The 19,130-nt window shown below is 36.3% G+C and overlaps 1 protein-coding gene across 3 annotated transcripts in view; it reads left to right on the top strand.

The window, feature by feature from the left end:
• Positions 1-19,130, top strand: part of CEMIP2 (cell migration inducing hyaluronidase 2) — a 132,649-nt gene that overhangs the window by 74,023 nt on the left and 39,496 nt on the right. For all 3 annotated transcript variants that reach the window (XM_015243683.3, XM_015243681.3, XM_006209366.4), the window contains 5 exons: positions 4,223-4,565; positions 8,302-8,442; positions 9,034-9,595; positions 13,204-13,373; positions 17,417-17,605. In XM_015243683.3, coding sequence (XP_015099169.1) covers positions 4,235-4,565; positions 8,302-8,442; positions 9,034-9,595; positions 13,204-13,373; positions 17,417-17,605 — 1,393 coding nt within the window. In that variant the 5' untranslated portion in view covers positions 4,223-4,234. The remainder of the gene's footprint in view (positions 1-4,222; positions 4,566-8,301; positions 8,443-9,033; positions 9,596-13,203; positions 13,374-17,416; positions 17,606-19,130) is intronic.

The following is a 19,130-nucleotide window of genomic DNA, read 5'->3' as shown; positions in this document are numbered from 1 at the left end:
AGCAAGGTGACTGAATAAGATTTCTAAAAGAGTACAGGGATGAACAGACAAGGAACTTATTGTGGAATCCTGAGACTTCATGGATGAGATAGCACAGTGTTTGAAAACTTTATATCCAAATATCTGTTTTCTTAAAATCATACCCCTTTTTAATAGGTTAAAAAAAAGCAAAGACACAACTATGATCTCCTTTAATGTTATTGAAATTTCAAAATAAATTACTTTCTGTGATTATTTACTGTAATTTATAACTGAATAAATTAATTGAATGATCTTACTAATTGTATAAGCCCCTCCCACAGTTATTGTTTGAGATTATATATTTAAAATAACAGCAAATTTTTGAAGTTTTTTTTTTGTGAGGCAGCTGAGAATTGGACAAAAGTACTAGGTTTTAAATGCTTCCCCTTTTTCCGGCATTTGCATTTACATCTTTGATATGATGCTTTCATATTTTTAGTGATTTATTATCAGCTTTTAACTTTTGCCTGAATTCCCTCTGCATATTTTTAATTGCATGATTTAATTTTTCTCATTAATTATTACCAAGCCTTTGGCTACTAGTTTTTTAATCATCCAGGAAATAAATCTCAAAAGACAATTTTTTCAAGGAACATCTAAATACCAAAAATTATGCTTCAAAACCTTTGTGGAGTGTATTTCCAGATTCGGTATGAATGACTTGAGTTATTCCTCATTTTGGATTATCTGTGTTTAGGGGTTTAGCACAGTTTGTAATAACTCTAAATATGTATCTTCAAATACTGGTGTGTTCTTTGTATACTGTATGCTTTCCACTAGAAATACAGCCCTTTAAAAAATGACCAGTAATATAAACAAATTAACTGTATTAAGTAAAATTTGGTCTGTAGGAAAAATTTGAAAATGGTATCTAATGCTCACCTTGAATAAAGTATTGAAAGCCAGAGGAAACACTTCATCCTCTTTCTTCTGTTAGGTTTCTCCTTTGTTCTTAGGACCCCAGACTCAAACTAATACTACAAGTAATAAATAACAACCTTATTAATTAAATAGCCTGGGAACCTATTATAGTATTTCCTTGGTCAGTTTCACTCTTCTTCAAGCAAGTGATTTAAAATTCAATTTAGGAATTACATTTCTTGGGGATATTATAAATTTTTTGTCTTTATCCCCCCTGGTCCCTACCACAATTCTTTAATGACAGCAAGAGCTCATAATTGCTTATGAAATGAGTGAAATGCCCATTTTTTTACATGAATAATTTAAATCTATAACTAGCAATCAATATATTTTAAAGTAATTGATTCATAATACTAAATTTACCAAATGAGTTAACTCATAAATGTCAAGTGCAATCCTAAAACAATGTATTTGCATCTTATATATTAAAAAATCATAATAAATTTAGAGGGAAGTTTGAATATAATGTGATTATCTTCTTGTAAATTTATCCTAACATATAGTTGCAATACTATTACTTAGGGAAATAATGAGTGTATTTGCTGCTTATGTATTTACATGTTTTTCAGTAAAATAGAGCTAATTGGCTCAGAATATATAGAAAAAATATGTAGTTTTGCAGAAGGGTTATAGGGAAAACACAACCATGATTATTTTTGATTTATTGACCATGGTAGTTTGTGGCAGACACCATCTGAATTTTCATGTTAGGATACCATTTTGTGAATGTGAAGAAAGAATTTTTCTCAGTGGGATGGTGACTTCATTTAGCCTCTCAATGCCTTTTATTTTGTTGTGGGTACATCTGGAGACATTATCTCTCACAAAAGGGGCCTCCAGCCGGTTAAGTAATAACAACCTTTCTCACCCTGAAACAATGAAGTATCAGATGATTGCAGCCTCAAACAAAAGATTCCCACTCCCTTTCAGAGGAGATTATAGTCTGATTCCCCTCTCACCCTGGTGAGCCTGGCACTCAAGAATATCTGGTTTAGTCCTTTCTTTGTTAATAGATGATCATAAAGGGGTCTTTGTCCTACTCTCTCATTTGTTCCAGCAGGATGTATCCATTATTTTGTTCTGCTGCTTGGCACATGCAGCAGTTTCTTCAATAATACCTTGAACTGTGTTGTTTTTCCTCTGTCATGGAGCTTAAGCTTCATCTAAATAATTACTTTTGTTCAGAAATCAAACCCCACAAACCAAGTGTTTTTGACAGACACAGTGACTCTGAGAATGTTCTTTGCCCCATATAAAATCAGCATCAATTCCTGATTAGATTCCCTTTCTGTCCCCATTAATTTCCAGGTCGTTTGGGTCCTGGGAACACTTATTTGTGGCTTCTTTAATGACCACATTTTGTGTTTAATGGATTTGCTGTAGTTTAGAGCAGTTTGGAGGTACTCTTATTCCTTGTTTTGGCAGAAGATGAGGAGGATTAACTACAAGAGCATTGAATGAAGTCAGGTGACGCTGAGATGCTGCAGTTGTTAAGGAAGGGCGATAATAAACATCATGTTTCTTATTTTTCCACAGTTGTTGCAATAAGAACATTAAATAGCACAGCATTTCTTTCATTCTTTCCCTCCCTTTCTTTCTCCTTGCTTTCTTCTTTTTCTTTTTTGCCCTCCCTCCCTGCCTTTCACTTGGCAAAGCAACAGAGTAAGGTTTCATTCAGAAGTTATTCTTGTATTCAAGCACTTATAAATACTTACTGTAAAGAGTATAAAAAGTACAAAGGACAGCCCTTTTTTGGTGCGTCAGCTTCTCTTAGATAAGAAAGAATCATGTATAGTCTAGTGAACTTCTGCATGAAGAATTCCTGAGAATATTACAGCGCCCTTTCAGACTCAACAGGTTCTAGTTACACCCTTGTAGAACTGATTCTTTGAAATTATTGCCTCTGGATTGATTTGAAAGACACATTAGTGTAACTGTTAAGAGAATTAACTAGAGTCAGAACTCGTGGGTTCGAGTTCTGGTTCTCTGTACGTGGGCTAATTAACTTTTCTAGTCCTCAGTTTTTCTCACGTGTAACATGGAGATAACGGCACCTACTCAGATATGTTGCATTCAGTATATGAGATGAGTTAGCACATATAAGGTGTTTAGAACAGAGCCTGGCCATAAGCGCTCTATGAATGTTAGCTATTTTTTAAAAATCATCTTAACCATAATATTTCAAAGCCTAGTATTTTTTAAGCAGAATTTGAGGATTTAAAGAGATAATAGACTTTCTCACTAAATGAATTCACAGTCTATAGTTAAATAGATAACATGGTTAAAAATAGTTAAAGAGGGGAGGGTATAGCTCAAGTGGCAGAGCACATGCTTAGCATGCATGAGGTCCTGGGTTCAATCCCCAGTACCTCCTCCAAGAAGAAATAAATAAACCTAAGTACTACTCCTCACCAAAAAAATAAAAAATAAAAAAAAATAGTTAAGTTGCTTTACCATAAGATAAATCTAGTGGGGAAATTAAACATCTAAACATGAAAGCTTGCCTATTGGAACTTGTTAGGGTCACCTTGTGATCCTCATGTGGCACATGGATTTTAACTTCCATTTGAAAAACTTACAATAAGGACACTCAAGTTGTAACTGCCTGATTCAGTGTCACCAGGATATGTTTTGAAAATGTGAAATCCAGGGCCCTCTTTCTACCAACTAAGCCAGAATCACTGGGGTCTGGAATCTACATTTTTAACAAGCCAGGAATCTACATTTTTAACAAGCTTCCCTGGTGATCTTATGCACAGTTGAGGACAGTTGCTATGGAACAGTGGCTCGCAACCTTGATGCCCATTAGAATTACTTGGGGGGCATTTAAAAGATACAGATGCTTGACTCCTGACTTAATTGTTTGGAGTATAGCACTGGGCATTAATGTTAGCAAGTGATTATAATGTGCAGGGTGGAGGAGCAGTGCCATTAGAAGACGATTAGTGAAGGTGATTGTTGACGTAGTTTATTATATCAGGATGTAAGCTGATTGTATTTTCAAAACATCATTACAGTAGTTACTGGGGACTGGGGAGAAGGAGAAATCAAGAATTATTGCTGAATGGCTACAGAATTTAGAATAATGAAAAAGTGTGAAAATGGATGATAGTAATGGTTGTACAACATTGTGACTGTGCTTAATGCCACTGAACTACACACTTTAAAATGGTTTAAATGGTAAGTTTCGTGTTATATGTATTTTACCACAATAAAAAAATACTTTAAAAATCCATTACAGTTCTCACATTTCTGAGCCTTAATTTTTTTCTTTTCACAGTGACAGTGTATCATGCATGCCACTGATTCCAGGGGACACTCCCCTGCTTTCCTGCAACCTCAGAATGGAAACAGCCATCGCTCCTCTGGCTATGTTCCAGGGAAGGTTGTCCCACTGCGCCCTCCTCCTCCTCCAAAGAGCCAAGCTTCAGCCAAATTTACCTCCATCAGACAAGAAGCCCGGGCCACCTTTGCTTTCTCATCTGAGGAACAGCGAGCCCAGAGAGAAAGCCGAAAGCAGAAGAGGCACAAAAATACTTTCATTTGCTTTGCTATTACTAGTTTCTCATTTTTTGTTGCACTTGCAGTCATTTTAGGAATATCCTCAAAATATGCTCCAGATGGTAAGTGTGTATGTGTGCGTGTATAGATGCATGTGTGCATACAGAATATATTCTAGGTGAAGAAAGAAGGGAAGGAAACAGTAGAATAAAATTCTAAAAGCTTTTATGTTATCTTAACTTGGCTCTAGGTAATTAATATATAATAAAATAATATGAAGTGTAACTTCTTATGAATGAGAACAATTGTTAAAAGAATCCATTGGAAATGATAAAATTAATGGATTGCTCTTTCTTTCCATTTTGCCACTTTGCCCCAGAGCTCAAGATGGTTTTGGAGCATTTCTTTTCCAAATAGTAATTTTAAGAGTCTTTATTGAAATCTTGTGGTAGCACAATTTCATCTTTTGTGCTAGGCATGATTTTCAAACTGCTAAAAATTTTTAGTAATAAAAGTTACTAAATGTAGTGATAAAGTACATTTAATTGAAAAAAAAAATGAAAGTGATAAGATTTGTGTTCTGCTGTTTGAAACTGGCTGAGGAAACAGTTCCGAAAGAGAAACTTACAGTATTTTTGAGGAACAATATAAATCCTTAAACATCCATTAGGAGGTATAAGTTCTGGTACACTTGTCTAAAAATCACTCATTACTTCATGGTTAAACATTATTTAGGAAGATTTTAATTTCTTAAATGGCCTTTGCTTTTCAAGTTGGTAATATGGCAGTACTTTGGATGATTTTGAAAAGTTGATTATCAGTCAGCCTCAATATAGTACCAACAAAGAATGGCCTCATAATAGATCCCATCCATCTCTCTGAAAATAAGAGGGCTCAGGGCTGTGGAAGAAGTAGATCAGGCCACCTGAATTGGGCACCATATTTGTCTGCATTTTTTTATGGTCTGCAACAGATTTTTGTCGAATTAGTTCCTCCTTAAATGGATGTAATGTTTCAGAAGCATTTTACCATTTATAAGACTTAGAAATATTAGTTTATTTACTTTCCATGGGTGACTTAGGGGTCTTATAAACTTTAAGGTTTTAGAAGAGCTAGCATCAATATTTCTAAGAAAATAGATCTGAAGTAAGAGAGATGTTCATTCAACTCTGTCGGCCCAGCCAGTAGACCACAAAAGGAACTTGTGACATTGCTTTCCATTGCACTAGCGTTGACTTTCTCTCCCCTTTTCTCCAGCAGAGTAACAAGTTGACTACTGTTGATTCATTCTTTCCAAGTAATCTGCAGTAAAGGGATGCTGAATTATGGAAAATCAGAGCTGAAATAAATCTGTGGCTTTAATTGATGTTTTCATATTCCAGCTAAGACATTGAATTGCTGATGTGGTTCCTTAAATCAACATTTTTCGTTTTCACATTTTGGTAGTATAAGGGCAGAATATCAGTGGAAAGATTTGGTATGCTGAAATATTTCAAGATCAGCCTCACTGTGGTTATTGCTGTTATGTAACCTTGATAATGCATCTACTGGTCAACAAGTGGGGGCTGACTAAGCTATTTTTTGATGCTTTCTGCAGACTGCATATTTTCTCATTAAGTGTAGTTTACTGGAAGGAAACAGATTGGAATTTTTGGTGATGGTTCTAATGAAGCATGCTTTCCTGGGGAATAATTATAAACAATTAAGAGGAATTATATAACTATGTAGTAGGCTCTAGATCTCAAAGACTGGATTTCCTTCTCTGGGTGTAGTTCTTGCTACTTGGGGTCTACATTTTCTTGTGATAAAACATCATGGAGAATTCCAGCTTAATGTTTTACAGGAAGAGAGAGAGAGGTAGGAGGAAAGTTCAAGAAATCCTCAGTATTAAGTCAACAAAGTCAAGAGATTTCTTATTTCTTCGATGGGAAGAAGAGTTAAAGGATTATTTTAGTATAATAGTGATGATCATTGATTTATCAGAATTAAATATCAGTGATTATGAAATTGCTAGGAGAAAAATTAATTCCATGAAATAATTGCCAAGGACTTAACCAGTGGGACTAATTTTAACTGTAGTAGTTACTGTCACCTCAAAGGGAAAATGTAAGCCTAGTGCAACATGAATGCTTAGCAATAGAGGTTTGCATTAGTGCTATGCAAGTTCAAATGAGGAAGCAAAATTTTCTTTCTATAAAAAAAATTTTGTGATGCACCCAGTATTTCTTTTTCTCATTTTCTTCCCCGACATGTACCTTCTACCTTCATATGATTCCCAAGCATATCTTGCCCATTCCTACCACTCTTTAGTTTAAAGATACTGAGGCCTGTGTTTAAACTTGCTATTCTAACTGAGCGACCAAATGGGCTTGGATAGCAAGGGATACTTGCATCACTAGTATTTTTATCTCCTCTTCATGTTCTTCTTATTTAAATACTAGTCACCCTTTGGGGGTCTAAGTCTAGCGTCACCTGCTCCATTGAAGATGCTAAAGCAGTTGTTTCCAGCCTAGCTTCTCCTTTTTCTGAGCTCTTTTGCACCTAAAGTAACTCCAACATTGTTCAGTATTATTTCGAGCATGGTGGCTTTTTCTTTCAAGCTAGATTATAAGCTCTAGGGGCTGTGAGCTTATTCTAAATTTTATAAATTACAAACTTCACAAATTTTGTAGTATCTAGTACAGAGTAGACAAATTGATCCTCAATAACTACTTGGTCATTAGTTGGTCAAAATTTGTGTGAAAATACCCCCCACCCTCCTTCTTCCAAATTATAGCAGAAACTAAAGGTCTCATGCATTAAATAGCAGTAGCAATGCAGACTACTTTTATGTTTTCATCATCACCTATTCAAGAAGCAAACTTTAATTCTAGTGAAGGAACACTACAGGAAAGTAAACCTCATGTTTTCTTTCCTTTTAGTTGTCTTTATTTCTCTTTAGATTTGGAGGTCATTTAGTACCTTCAGGGGAGAAAGACAGTAACTTTAATTTGAAAATACTTAAATGTCAAAAAAAACCCCACATTTAAAATCAATAAAATAATTATCTTAGGGTAGGACAGAATGGGTAAAAATGCTTCATATGTATTTGTGGGACTAAGGAAATCATCATAAAGAAAAAAATATTTTCTTATATGTCAGGTGTTAGATTTCTAAACCAAAGTCATACTATGTCTTGCAGATGGTAAATCTCATTTCTTAAAGGCAGACATCCTTATTACTCAACTTGTTGGGTAATCTTGGGTTTGACTTCTCTAATCAGCAGTCTCCTCGTCTCTGAAAATGACAAGTCATGTCTTTGGCCATTTGCCTCTTGCAGTTTTGTTGAGAAAGTGTGTATGTCTGAAGATAGTGATGTTTATCAGCACCTGGCTCTGGAATGTAAGAAGTGCTGTTGCTGCCTACTTTATGACTCCCTGTGCATGGGGAGGAGCTTAGAAGGACCTGATATACATACTGCTTAGCAGTTTCCATTTTTTACTTACCAGTATGTTGTGAACATACTTTCTTTTCTAAAACCACTTTCTAGTGTGGGTCCAAGGACGATTTATTTCCAGAGTAGATGGCTTAGGGATACTCCTCTTTTTTTTTTTTTTTTGAACCTTGTAGACTTTGACTCAACCTAGGTGGTAGCAACTTGGTTTTGTGGTGAAACCTTTTTTATGTGCTGAGGAACTAAATGATTTGACATATCTCTGCTGGGTGGGATGGGATGAGATTTCTATCCTTATGACAGGAAATTAAAATACATCAGCCCATTACTTGTAGGTTGCAATAAATGATGATAGTGCTTGGATTTGGCAGAAGATATTTTTGCATATTATTGGGTTAATGGGATAATGTTGCATTGTTTTATAGAGAATTGCCCAGATCAAAACCCCCGACTCAGGAACTGGGATCCAGGACAAGATTCTTCAAAACAAGTTGTTATCAAGGAGGGAGATATATTCCGTCTGACCTCAGATGCCACAGTGAATTCTATAGTCATTCAGGATGGAGGTAAGTAATGTTCCTTGTCTATGAGAACTACAAGGTTGCTCTTTACTATGGGGGAACATTTAATGTTCTTTATTTAAAAGAACTTAGCTTTTAGGATATGGTGTCACTCTACCTACAGAGATAATAAAAGTTCCCAAGGAAGAACGGTAGAATTCAAGAGCTAGAGGGGCCTTAGAAATCATGCAAGACCTCTGATTTATAGAAAAGGAAATAGTTTCAGAAGATGATCTTTCAGAGCTCAATCTTTGTTACAACTATGGAGAGTGATGAGAGAGTTAACATGGGTTAACATATGTAAAAACCATATAAAAATGAGATTCAGATTTATAGGGTCTTAGGTATTTTTCTAGAAATGATTTATCTTTAAAGTAACTGGATTGAAATTCATACACATGGGCATTTTTAGGGTGTTGAAACTCTCCATTTCTTCCTTTACTGTGTTTTGAAAAGGGTTCAGTTTTCTAAGCAGAATTTTAGTAAATTCTTTTTCCCAACTTAATTGCTTTTTTTCCCTTCTTAAGATGAAATCTATTTCTCTGTATCTCTGAAAGATGTTTCAGAATTTGGCTTACTTAGTGTTATTCCCTGCAGGACTGCTTGTATTTGGGGACAGTAAAGATGGATCCAGAAATATTACTTTGAGGACTCGTTACATCCTGATCAAGGATGGTGGGGCGCTTCATATTGGAGCAGAAAAATGCCGCTATAAATCCAAAGCAACAGTTGTCTTGTATGGCAAATCAGATGATGGTGAAAGTATGCCAACATTTGGCAAAAAATTTATTGGTGTGGAAGCCGGCGGGACACTGGAATTACATGGGGCACAGAAGGTGTCATGGACGTTGTTGGTGAGAACTCTGCATTCTTCAGGCTTGATCTTTGGCTCCTATGCCTTTGAAAAGAATTTTTTAAGGGGCCTCAATGTGAGGGTCATTGACCAAGACACTGCCAAAATTTTGGAAATTGAGAGGTTTGATACCCACGAATACCACAATGAAAGTAGGCGACTTCAGGAATTCCTGAGAGCCCAGGATCCAGGACGGATTGTTGCCATAGCAGTTGGAGATTCAGCAGCCAAAAGCCTCTTACAAGGAACCATACAAATGATCCAGGACCGGTTGGGAAGTAAGCTGATCCAAGGACTAGGCTACAGGTGGGCACACATATCTTTTTCCTTTCCTTGCTGCTATGTAGTAGTGTCTGTGTCTGTGTGAGAGGAGAGGGAGTGTGGAGAAAAAAACACAACATATCATAGTCTGACTTCAGGTGTCAGCATGGTCACTACCCTTTGGAAGTCCAGCTGTTTCTTGCTTGGAAACATGGGACGGGAGGACAGAATACTGGTTACAAAGCTCTTTTCTTGGCTCTGGTTATGAAGCCCTGTGTGAACTTTTGCATTTGGCTTATGAAAAATTAAGAACAGAAATGTGGTACTGGAAAACAATCAGGCAGTTTAAGGAAATTGACTTTCTTCTTTTATTATCTTCTGAAGATCATATGAAACTCAGGCTAGTTGAGGCACCTTATAAGTTGAAAGGTTAGAGTCCATTTCCATGCTGAGTTGTAAAAGTTGTCTTAAAAGCCTAGGGGTTTGGTAAGGGGTGGAACATACACAGTTTTCTTTTTTCTTTCTTTTTTTTGTGGGACGAATCCTGTGCATGCTAATTTGAATCTGCTTGTTTGATTGGCACAAGCCTATGGAGCCTTGGCCCATGTGAGGAAGCACAAGTTGGAAGACTCAGAGGTTCATCCAGATAGTAGGATTCATTTCTATGATTTATTCCTGTGTTCTTGTGCTATATTCTAGTTAATCATGATTTCTGAATGCAGTTCTGGGGAAGTAGCTGGCTCAACATTTAATTAGAAAAAAAAAAAGAAGCTTTTATTCTGCTTACTGTTCATAGTAAAGTTGGGGAATATCTGCAGTGAAACGTAAGAGGACTTCAAAACTCACATGTTGAGACGATCTCATTATTTTTTCCTTTGATGGTTGGTTGATCTAGTTATTAGTTTTTCCTTTAGTCAGTGTTGGAATGGAATATTATTTGTAGAAATTGTAGAGGAAGTTAAGAAGACAAAAATTAGTGAAAAAAGAAAGTCTGTAATGTTCTAAAAATGCTTTTTACTCACCCAGGGAATATTTAGGAGGTGCTAAGTGCTGGGTACCCATAGATGCTTAGATGAAAGCACACCGTCTCAGAGCCCTCCTTTAATATGATGGATAAACAAAGACCTAAATAGACAAGGATCATACAATGAGACACGTGGTGCAGCTACAGGCTGTGATGGGAGTGCAAATAGAAGGAGCCACAAAATCGGCCTTGGGGAATCTGTGGCAGCTTCCCAAAGGTGAGAGACCCGAGGGAAGTTTAGGAGTATGCTATGTAGGCTGTAGAGAAGGAGGACTTTCCAGACAGAGGTAATAGCATGTGCAAAATCTCAGGGTTTTTTTTAAATTAAATATTAAACCCATAAAGAAAAGTGCTAAAAACAAGAATGTAGAGTTTAATGACTTATACCCTGTGATACCAGGTAGCTACCACCGAGGTCAAGAAAGAGAACATTGCCAGTGGCCTGGAAGCCCCTGATCTGTCCCTCCTATTCACTGATCTCTCCCTCTGCTCACCAAAGGGAGGCACTCTCCTAGGTCTATGAGATTGAGATCTTAAATTCAGGTTTGCCTGTCCTTGAACTTCATATAAATGGAAGCAGACAGTATGTCATTTTTTGTGTCTATCTTCTTTGATCAACCTTGTTATTGAGTGTGATTTGTCAGTGCATGCAGGGCTAGCTCATTTTCATCGCTGTTTATTTACTGTTGTATGACTGTTGCATGGTGTATTTACTGCTAGACATCTGGGGAGTTTAACAGTTTGGACCTCTGTTATTAAAAACTGCTTCTCTGAATATTCTTTTATCCATCTCGTCATGCTCACGTGCACATATTTCTATAACTTTCAGACCTAGGAGTGGAAGTGTGATCTTTTCAAAGTCAGACACCTACTTTGTTTCATTATCGAGTAATGCCAGCACTTACAACTTCTGTTTATGTCATTATTGTTCTAGATTTGTGTGATCACTACCTATGAATATTTTGTTTGACTTATTTTGGTTTCTCTCCCTACTGCTTTCTAAATTCCCTTTAAAATATTGCTGCTGATTTGATGGAGGAATTAGAGTTATGATCCTTTGCCAACGTTCCATTTCATTGACATTCTCTCCAGTGTGCATAAACATGCCCCTTTGAAGATAATGTTCTGGCACGTTGAAATTTTTCTCAAGTGGAGGAGGGAAGTAGGAGTGTTTTGGAGATAATGTCAATAGAATAGAACATTGTTTTATAGTTGCTGAGGCAGTTCTGGTAAATAAAGAAGCCTCTGATATTTTTCCTACCCTTCCCTCTCACATAGGAGATAATAAATTGAGACATTCTTCATTTGATTCTTTCTGCTGTATCAAGGAATATAAATAGAACCATAAAGCATAGTCAGCCAAAGAGTAGCTAATCCACACCGGGGCGGGTGTGGAATTTGTAAGGATGTAGGCATGCTTTGGTTAACTTTCATCTGTGAATATCCAGCCATCTGTCTAGCATAGATTACATTTGACTTTTTTTCCCCCTATAGTAAGAAGTTGACATTTTTCTTTTCATGTCTTAAACCAAGAATATTGAGGCAAACTTTCTGACTTTTTGTCTTTGTTCTTTCTTTCCTTTTCGGATTGATTTTGGGCACAAGCTTGAGCAAAGTCCCTGGAATGTTGATTACAATATCACAGAAATAAAATAGTGTTTTTCAGTCATATTGCTTTCAACAAATAGATATAAAGCATGTAAAAATTGAAATCTGTTGAATAGTGATTCTACAGCTTTAATTTAAGAATATTAAAAAACCAATAACCCAGTGGTTCTCAGCCTTGCTTGTATACCGAAATCTTAAAAAATTCCATGCCCAGGACCCACCCTAGATCATTTACATCAGGATCTCTGAAAGGTAGACCCACCCTCCCTGCAATTTGTGTAGTCATGGTTGATAACTATTGCTCTAACCTCTGACCTCTAACTCAGGGATCTCAGTGTGGTTCAGCATCACCTGGGAATTTATCAGAAATGCAAATTCTACAGCCCTCACCTCAAACAATCAGAGGGTGGGGCCCAGCAGTCTGATTTAACTAGCTCTCTAGGCAATTCTGATGCCTACAAAGTTTGAGAACCACTGCTCTAACTTGGTGGTTCTCCTGGGTGACTGCACAGTCATATCATCTGGAGAACTTTAAAAACATACTAATTCCAGACCCCACCTGTATAGAAGATGATTGTATTGATCTGGACTGGGTCTATAAGCATGGATATATTCTCCCATGGTGATTCTGTGATGCAGCTAGATTTGAGAACATTGCAGAGAGGACAGTGGAAAAGAGAGCAAGTAATAATCAATTAAGAAAAAATGGGCTTGTGCCCAGAATGATATGTGAATGAAATGGGTGTGTATTGAGGAAGTCAATGATTAATTGAAGTCTTAGTCAGTGGTGTTTCACCTGTTACAGAGCTGGATAAACAAAGATTTAAAATCCAGGTGCATTTCCTCCTGTGATGTCAGTTATTTCAGTCAAGTTTGGACTTGCAACTTCATATGGAAAAAAGAGGTGGAGGGATTGACAAAAATGAAATAGAGTTAACAGCACCTGTCTTAACATCTGTGTCAGGGATTTGGTCAGCACCATGACAAATGATTAAATGCATATGCTCTTTTTTTCTTCTAGGCAAGCTTGGGCTTTGGTTGGTGTCATTGATGGTGGAAGTACTTCTTGCAATGAATCTGTGAGAAACTATGAAAATCATAGTAGTGGAGGGAAGGCCCTTGCTCAAAGAGAATTTTATACTGTGGATGGTCAGAAGTTCGCTGTTACAGCTTATAGTGAATGGATTGAAGGTAGGCAAGTACAGTTTATACTCTTGTAAAAGACATTGGTAAATATTGTACGACAGATTTTTTTAAAGTAGTAATTGTATTCAAACGACAGTCTGTTTAGATTTCTCAACTGGATGAACATGAAACCTATAGTTTCCCTACTATTCTTGATATTTTAGTCTCAAGAATTCTTTCTGGACTAGAAAATGATCTAACTTGGGCATCCCCTTTGTTCCTCATTCTTGAGTCATATGGTGTGGTTAACTAGTAGAAATGAATTTGTTTCCTGGATTTGGTACCAGCTGAACCAATCTGGATATGATAGGGTGGGGTGTCTTTGGTTATGTTTCATGACAGTGAAATGATCTTGTACTTTGGATCTTCTCCTTATGTAGATGTATTAGTAGATACTACCTTTGAACACATGCTATGTAAACAAACTTTGATTTCCTTAGCATTCATCTAATGTTTATTTTACAGACAAATTGGAAAATAGAAAAGTACAAAGTAAAAATTAATCTTTAACCCTGTCATTCAGACATAATTGGTATTTTTTATCTTTTATACATTCCCTTCCCTAGTGTTTATTTTGTTCTAATCTGCTATCCTCTTCTTAAATAACATATTGTAAAGTTATCTTAGGTTTTTCTGTACATTTTTCTTCAACTTTTTTTTACATTTTTCTTCAACATATTTTTTTAAAATTATAATCCACCTTTCAAAAGAACTATCATGTCTAGCACTGATGTTCTGATTTTTTTCTTTTAAGGATGTTCACTGCAGAATTTCTGTAACCACTTTGCTGTTAGATTTTTTGACTCCAAGTGGACTGGTAGCCTCCTGTCTGTGCTTGCCCACCTCCTTTCTTTTCCAACCCAATATTATACCAAAATTAATGTGAGATGAGTAATTAAGAGGTGCTTTATTACATCTGTAATTACCCAGAAAGGTTTATTTTATACACTGGGCGCATACCTCTGTTTTGAGCAGCACTGTAACAAAGTATTTACTAAAATGAATTTCTGGAGACAGAATGCCTGGGTTCATATCCCAGCTCTTTTACTTACTGTATGATGGTGGGCATATGACTTTAAATTCCTAACCCTCAGTTTCCTCATTTGGAACATGGGGACAGTAATGGAAACTACCACATAGGATTGCTGTGGGTATCAAATGTGAAACATATGAAGCACAGTGCATATATTACCCATTCAGTAAAGGTTAGTCAATGCAAACATGACTTGGGTTATAAAGGTGTATTTTGTTTCCTTGCAATTAAAAAGAGAAAGTCTTTTGCTTTAAAACAAACAGATAAGTAGAGTTCCTGGTATGTGACAGGGACTTTCACATGTTTCATCTAAGCAGACTTCTGAGTTTAGGGTGGACTCTGTTATGCGTGAGGAAGCTGGAATCCAGCCTCAGCTTTCTGCCCCCAAGACTGCTGCCCCTTTGACCACATCATGGTTGCCTCTGGCAAAAAGCATAGGTAGATGAGAAGCATTTCCTAGCAGAAATTTGGACCCACACAAATTGTTTATTAGAACTGCTTCCAGTAAGATTCCAGGCAGGGGATAGCTAGTGATAAACTGTGAGTCAACATTTCCTTTGTGGGAAATTTTGTTTTCTTTTCCACATTACTGATAACTATTCATTTCTGAAAGATGGTACATTCTAACTATCTATCGCAGGATATTATTTGTGTCCCATGTTCTCAGTGGCTCTTATTTTCTGGAAGAAGTGAAGTTTCTCTCCAGGAAACAAGGAGGATGTGCTTATTTCCTTTCATACTTACAGTTTAGTAGTGCTAATAGGAGGTAGCTCAGGCAGGATTTTGTTGTAAAGCCAGAAATAAGTGAGGAATTATCGAATAATGCAGATTTTCTCCATCTAGCTTTTTTTTTTAAACAGAAACAAATTCGAATGATTGTTTTTTCTTTTGGATAAGTTTTTTTTTTTTTTGGTGGGGGATATTGAGGTTTGTTTGTTTGTTTGTTTGTTTGTTTATTTAAGTGCTGGATACTGGGGATTGAATCCAGGACCTTGTGCATGCTGAGCATTCATTCTACCACTGAGCTATACCTTCCCCCTTCTAATGATCTCTTAAGTCAAAACTTAGTTATCTAGTTAGCTTTTTTTAAAAAAGAATTATTGAAATTTTACATAAAAATTAATGTTTCTTTGTTGCCCTTTTTAGTTAATTTTAAGTAAAATTTGAAATTTAGGGTAGTGATTGTTGTTGCTGCCATCAGGTTTTTGATTATCTTTGTTCTTAACCTGCTTGTTTTGATTCTGAGAAGGCAGAATAATACGGAGGTTATGAAATTGGACTCTGAAATTAAATTAACATTCATTTGTGAGCTCGATCATTTCTCAGCTGTTATTCAAACTCCCTAACCTTTGCTTTCTTCATCTCTGATGCATGTAATAGTTCCTATTTCTCAGAGTTGTCTTGATGCGAAGTTATTATACATGTGAAGTCCTAACAACTGTTAGCTGTCGTTACTGTTAGTTATTAAGCATTTAGACAAAATTCTATTAATGACTTTAGTATCTGCATGCAAGAAACATAAAAAGGAAAACAGTTTGTATTTATTAGGTTCCCTTTTCTTTTGGTGCTTTGTAGAAACAGAAAAGCATGATAGAGTCTAAAGGAACAGAATTCAAGACTTTCTCAGGTTATATTTTATCAGGATAGCTGGCTCAAGACTGTAAGGATATTTGGATTATTCCTTGTGTGAATTTCCCTGTTTTTGATTCCCCTCCTCTAAGTAAATGTGTCTTTTTTACTTCTTTCATCAATTTTTGAGTCAGTATCTTGAAGTAGCCTCAGAAGCGTTTGCCTGTTAGAAGGATAATAGTGAAGTACAGATAGTTAGTAAACAGATCTTTGAAATGTGATGTGTTCCCACATTTCCATATTTTCCATAGCTTCCATCTATTCCATATTCATTTGCATTGAATCAACTTTTAGATGACGACAGATTATATCATGGGCATTTTAGAAGCAAGAAACACTTCCCCACTTGGTTGCATGTTAAAGAGTGTAAGTTATGGATATAAATTGGACCAACTTTTCAGTTTTCATCTGCCTAATTGGGAACCAACTCTGAATTTTGAAAGGAGGTATTAGGAGAGATCAATAATTAGTAGTCCCTGGATTGCACAGCTGACGTTATCCCAGGAAAGGCGCTGAGCTGGACTGGGGCACTATGATGTGGCCTTTAGATCACGTTGCAGATCATAGTGGGAACACTTCTCTCTTCAGCAGACATCTATGAGTCTGCACTATGAAACGGAGAAGTGAATACACTGATGAATGTACTTTGCTGCCTTCACTGATGTAGCTTCCAAGGAGGAGAGCTGTCTTCCTGTTGGAATGATATGAATCATACCAGAGAGAATACTAGAAAGAGAATGCTGAAGAGAAAGGTTACTTCCAGCAAGGATGTTGGGGAAGTCCTTGAAGATTCGCCTGAACTTTATAAGATGAATAGTATCTTGGTTGGTAAATTAAGAGTGGAAGGATACTGTAGATAAATACTAAAGGATGAGCAAAGGCCCAGAAATGAGAGATTGCCTACAGCAAGCTTTTATTCTTAAGATTGTATATGTGCTAATTCCTACCTGTTGTCCTGTGCGTAGATTAAATTGAAGCATTGAGTCTTATTAAAGACCTATTCTGTGTTTGGCAGCTTCTACCTGAGTGTGATGTGTTCTTATTACATTTTAGGATGGTGTGGAAGCAGTATTACAGTTTTAGCTCTGAGTTGAAGTACAGCAAGAGATTTGGGGATTGGGAGCCTTCAAAATTATAAAGTAATATTCTATTGAATTGACACCTTATATTCTGTCTTTGTTAGGGGTGCATGGACCTTTCTCCCTGGAGGGCAGGGATTTATATTTTCATCTTTTTATCATTAGTATCTGTAGAGTGACTGACACATGGTTTGCATTAGTAAAAATTAGCTGACTTGTGTTTATCTGAACTTTTGATTTGTGAATCAGTGAGGGGGTTAATTTAAGAGAAAAAAAAACAACTCTTTTTTTCTTGCTTTTTGGTCTAGGTGTTTCTCTTTCAGGTTTCTGGGTAGAGGTCGTGGATGGAGTAAAGCTTCACCTGCTGGATGATGTTAGTAGCTGGAAACCCGGAGACCAGATTGTGGTTGCAAGTACAGACTACTCCATGTACCAAGCAGAGGAGTTCACTCTTCTCCCCTGTCCCGAGTGCAGCCGCTTCCAGGTCAAAGTCAAAGGTATCATCAGACTGCTTAGGATGCTTCTTGGGAAACACTCTTCTTGAGATTTGATTCCTGGAATTCTTTTTTTTCCCTTCAGTCATCACCACCACCACTATCATTATCATCATCAATACTGAAGGTCTTAGCAGTGGGGTGCTTTGAACACTAGAATCTCAGAGGATGTTAGATTCAAGTAGTCATTGAGCAGTAATGTTGCTACTAATGATATGTAGAAGGCAAATCAGTGTTTTTGTGCCTGTTTCTATGCTTAAAAAGAAAAGATGTAGGCTAGATGGGTTGATTTTTCCAAAATCCTTTCTAACTTCTTTTTTATTAATTCTCCACTATCAAGTAATAGTAAACTGGATTCATTTTTTAAATAGAAGTGTTTCTTTTTTTTTAAATCAGAAAATGGAAAATGAAAATCATGGTTTTTGAGTATCTACTTTCTTGGCAAAAAGTAGATCTCACCAATAAATAAAGCTAAAAAGGTATTTTTTATAAAACTACATCTCCCATCATAATCTTGAATAATTTATTTTTTGAGAGAGAGCAGTGTACAATGAGATTCTTACTGTAAGCTGTGTTTAGAAAGAATGACTGACATTTACCAGGTACTTGTTTTGAGCCTGATAATAGGGAAAGCTTCTTCCTCCATTGCCTCAATTATGGAATTCACTGGGCATTTTACTCATTATATTGCTTTCCTTGCTTCTGTAATAAAGATTATACATTTATGATACAAAATAAAAGGATTTATAATAACTTTATTAGGTACTCACTCAGTGGGTAATTTAGAGCTTTGAAGTTTGAAGGAAAATTTTTTGATTTAAAAAAAAATAGGATTGGCTCACTTGGCACTTTTTTCCTGCTTCATTCAGTGTTGTACTTTTCTTTCTTGACAATACAAGGCATAAGTAGAGAACAAAAAGCTAAAAAACCGTGATACTATCTGACATTAATTTTGTTTGGAAATTCCTACTCTTGTTAACAAGTCTACATGATAATGAATCTCCATGATCTCAACTCCTTGATTTATTTGTATTTTTCTTTTCTGAGTTTATATCATAAAGACATCATATAAAAACTCACTATTAAAGTGTTCCTAAGCTTCCAATAACAGTGGGAATTTTTTAAATGCATAATAATAAAATAAGAAGTGGGAAAGACAAGATGGTAATTTCTGTACTGTTAGTGTCCAAATGCAGATTGCTTTAACTTTGAAGTAGAAGCAAAAACAACTGGACACTTTGTTATCAGCATCTACAAAACCATTAGTTTTCCTGTATTCAACATGCATTTGGGTTTTCATAGGTCCTCAAGGGAGTAGAACAAGAGCATGTGGATGGGAACCAGAGAGAGAGAGAGAGCATGGGTTCTTAGATTCCAGGTTATTGGGTGCTGTTCAGAGAAGAGCAAGCTCTCTGTGTATGGGTTTGATAGTTGGTAATGAGGTTGTTAAAGCCTTGAGTGGGTGATTAGGCTACATAATTTCTTAAAATCTTTCCTTTCTGGGAGTCTGTGGTTCTGACATATTGAA

The sequence above is a fragment of the Vicugna pacos genome, chromosome 4 (genome assembly GCF_048564905.1).
Source record: "Vicugna pacos chromosome 4, VicPac4, whole genome shotgun sequence".
In the NCBI taxonomy this organism is placed as follows: Eukaryota; Metazoa; Chordata; class Mammalia; order Artiodactyla; family Camelidae; genus Vicugna; species Vicugna pacos.
Note: the sequence above shows the minus strand (reverse complement) of the source record. Positions and strands in the feature narration are given on the sequence as shown.